General features: G+C 40.7%; 1 protein-coding gene across 1 annotated transcript; it reads left to right on the top strand.

The window, feature by feature from the left end:
• The first annotated feature begins 664 nt into the window (after positions 1 to 664).
• On the top strand, positions 665 to 1,992 carry LOC308494724 (SWI/SNF-related matrix-associated actin-dependent regulator of chromatin subfamily E member 1-like). Its single transcript, XM_081042642.1, has one exon. It carries the CDS (start codon positions 756 to 758, stop codon positions 1,989 to 1,991), a length of 1,236 nt encoding a protein of 411 aa, XP_080898768.1. The 5' UTR covers positions 665 to 755; the 3' UTR covers position 1,992.
• The last annotated feature ends 1,956 nt before the right edge of the window (positions 1,993 to 3,948 follow it).

Genomic DNA, 3,948 nt, shown 5'->3' with positions numbered 1-3,948 from the left:
AATGTACAGTTCAGTGGCATTAAGTACATTCACATAGTTGTGCAACAATTACCACCATCCATTTCCAGAATTTTTTCCATCTTCCAAAACTGAAACTCTGTACCTATGAAATAATAACTCCCCATTCTGTCCTCCACCCAACCCCTGGAAACTACCATTTTCTTATCTGTCTCTATGAATTTGACTGCTGAAAGAATCTGAGGTACTTTAGTACTCATAACATTGGACTCATACATTATCACTCCTTTTGTGACTGGCTTAATTCACTTAGCATAATGTCTACAAGATCCAGCATTGTTGTAGCATTTGGGCTATTATCAATAATGTTGCTATGAACAAGGGTCTACAAATATTTGTCCAAGTCCCTTACATGAGTTGTATTTTTAATTTTTTGATGTTTTATTATACTGTTTTTCATAACAGCTGTCCCAGTTTATATTCCCACTAGCAGTACACAAGTGTTCCAATTTTTCCACATTTTTGCCAAAGCTTGATATCTTCTGTTTTGTTTTGTTTCTGGATATTAGCCATTCTAATAGGCGTAAAGTGGTATGACACTGTAGCTTTAATTTGAATTTCCCAAATAACTAGTGATATTTAGCATATTTTCTCAGGAGGTGTGGTGTCCAATGTCCATGGAATTAGAAGAAAATTTGCGGCGGGACAAAGGGAAGCGAGGCCGGAGCTGCCGGCGTTTTTTCTGCCCGCGGTGTCTCAGATTCATTCTTAAGGAACTGAGAACTTAATCTTCCAAAATGTCAAAAAGACCATCTTATGCCCCACCTCCCACCCCAGCTCCTGCAACACAAATGCCCAGCACACCAGGGTTTGTGGGATACAATCCATACAGTCATCTCGCCTACAACAACTACAGGCTGGGAGGGAACCCGGGCACCAACAGCCAGGTCACGGCCTCCTCTGGTATTACGATTCCAAAACCCCCAAAGCCACCAGATAAGCCGCTGATGCCCTACATGAGGTACAGCAGAAAGGTCTGGGATCAAGTAAAGGCTTCCAACCCTGACCTAAAGTTGTGGGAGATTGGCAAGATTATTGGTGGCATGTGGCGAAATCTCACTGATGAAGAAAAACAAGAATATTTAAACGAATACGAAGCAGAAAAGATAGAGTACAATGAATCTATGAAGGCCTACCGTAATTCCCCTGCATACCTTGCTTACATAAATGCAAAAAGTCGTGCAGAAGCCGCTTTAGAGGAAGAAAGTCGACAGAGACAGTCTCACAAGGAGAAAGGGGAACCTTACATGAGCATTCAGCCTGCTGAAGATGCAGATGATTATGATGATGGCTTTTCAATGAAGCATACAGCCACCGCCCGTTTCCAGAGAAACCACCGCCTCATCAGTGAAATCCTCAGTGAGAGTGTGGTGCCAGACGTTCGGTCCGTTGTCACAACAGCTAGAATGCAGGTCCTCAAAGGACAGGTCCAGTCCTTAATGGTTCATCAGCGAAAACTAGAAGCTGAACTGCTTCAAATAGAGGAGCGACACCAGGAAAAGAAGAGGAAATTCCTGGAAAGCACAGATTCATTTAACAATGAACTTAAAAGGTTGTGCGGTTTGAAAGTAGAAGTGGATATGGAAAAAATTGCAGCTGAAATTGCACAGGCAGAGGAACAGGCTCGCAAAAGGCAGGAGGAAAGGGAAAAAGAGGCAGCAGAACAAGCTGAACGCAGTCAGAGCAGTATTGTTCCTGAGGAAGAGCAAGCAGCTAATAAGACCGAAGAAAAGAAAGAAGATGAGAGCATTCCAGTGGAGACAGAGGAGACACACCTGGAAGAAACGACGGAAAGCCAGCAGAATGGGGAAGAAGGCACATCGACTCCTGAGGACAAGGAGAGCGGGCAGGAAGGGGTGGACAGTATGGCAGAGGAAGGGACCAGTGACAGCAACACTGGCTCTGAGAGCAACAGTGCAACAGTGGAGGAGCCACCGACAGATCCCATACCAGAAGACGAGAAAAAAGAATAAATGTTGCCTTGTTTTATGTGTTCTAAATACTTTTTTAAATGAAAAAAAACGTTTTGAGGTTTTTTTTTAAAAAAAAAAAGAAGAAAATTTGCAAATGGTTCTTCCTGCGCCTATAAAAATTAAATGACACTGCTGGGTAAAAGGTCTTTGTTGGAATGAGAGTGGTAGCAAAAGGAATCAGAAAGGAAATGCAACCTGCTTCTCTCTCCTCTTGATTTCCTGTTTCCCTGTGGCATTCTCAATGATCAGACCCAAACAGGTGGTAAAGAACAAACAAGGTTCTCATAGTCCTGACCACAGCATCTATGCATACCCTAAGGAATGTTGATTGAGTGATTTAGATATCCCTATTTACCATCTGCTTCCTCTTAAAGCATATTTCATACAAGGAAGTCAACCATGTATGAAGAGACTATGCACCACTTTCAAAACATAATTGATAGAATAATTACTAACTGCATCATCAACAATATCTATTAGCAAACACCCAAACTGATATAAAAGAGTCTTTGCTAAGGACTTATGCTTTATGTGACAGGTAAATGGAAATCATATTGAGATGAGATTACTGGTGGGAAAAGACATGAATATTCCTTCAGAGAGCTGATTCCCAAAGTAGTATTCATCTATGTAGGTGTTAAGAAAGATGATGAGGTATTGGAGCCCACAAAGATAACATAAGATTTTTCCAAGCATTTAAAATCTAATGTTTTATATCAGGGATCAGGAAACTAAAGCCTGATAGCTGTATTTGGCCTGCTGACTTTTTTACAAAATCAGTTAAATTGGAACATAGCTACCCTCACTTTTTATCTTGATATCTACTGCTGCTTTCTTTTTACAGTGGCAGAGTTGAGTAATTGGGATAGAGACTTATATGGCCCCAAAGATATACGGTAACTAATATCTGTCATTTTGCTGAAAATAATTTCTAACTCCTGTTTTATAACCTCAAGTTTGTGTGTGTTTCTAAAGTGCGAAAATGATGATTGTTCTATGTAAATGTAAAATGACATATGGCACATCTTTGAAGTACTAGAAAAAAGCTTTATTAAACAATGATGAATCCCTAGGAAAATACAGAGATCTGTTTTATAAAATACATATCAAATTGTCCACCTAGCATAGGGGTCCTATCATCTTATTTCGCAGACTCAAGGAAGGAAAAACACTGACTGGTGACTGAGCCTCTTCACAGTCCTCTTACCAAGAGCTGCCAGTGTATCTCCCACAAAACAGGAAGGGTCAAGCACCCTCATATCCTAATAAATACCTCAACCCCTAAACAGAAACACATAAATGCACTATGATTATAGGCTTTCAAGAGGCCTGTAATTGATATAGATTTCCCACCTTTTCTGACTGTAATTCTATCAGATCGATATACCGGTAAACAATAGCATAGAGAGTTGTCATAAAACAAAATGTTACCATATTTCCTGCATTAGTATTGCACTGTATGGAAACTGGGATATATACATTCACTATCAGAGTCAAATTCGCAGCTGAGAGATAGGTCAGGCACTCCAACTAATAAATGAACAAAATCACATTAAGGAACACTCTAGCAACCAATAAATAGTAGGCATTTCATGGAACAAACTTTTCAAACAATGATAATGGAGAAAGTTTAGGCTTGTTTATAGGCTCATATTTCCCATCAGACCCTCTATGAGGATTGTCTTAAAATGGAGAATACCCCATGCATGGTCCTGAACAGATGGCAACATCCACAGCCCTCCAAAATTACCTCCAATATTCAGTTCCCACAGTTGACCCCTGCACTCAACGATGGGGAGGAGGAATCAGAGATGCCCTTCACTGAATGTCTCAGGACTGACTTCCATGTCAAGAGGGCTCTCACTGTTTGCCTCCACTGACCAATAGAAACACACACTCAGTGTTACCAAAGTCGTGTCACGGGTATTTCTGGTAGCAGACCCTGATGCACAGAAGG

This window comes from Rhinolophus hipposideros (assembly GCF_964194185.1).
Source record: "Rhinolophus hipposideros genome assembly, chromosome: X".
Taxonomy (NCBI): Eukaryota; Metazoa; Chordata; class Mammalia; order Chiroptera; family Rhinolophidae; genus Rhinolophus; species Rhinolophus hipposideros.
The sequence above is the reverse complement of the archived record's forward strand: the minus strand, read 5'-3'. Positions and strand labels throughout refer to the sequence as shown.

Excerpts from the sequence above, each read along its gene's own strand:
- LOC308494724 (XM_081042642.1), top strand. The coding sequence starts at position 756 with ATGTCAAAAAGACCATCTTATGCCCCACCTCCCACCCCAGCTCCTGCA.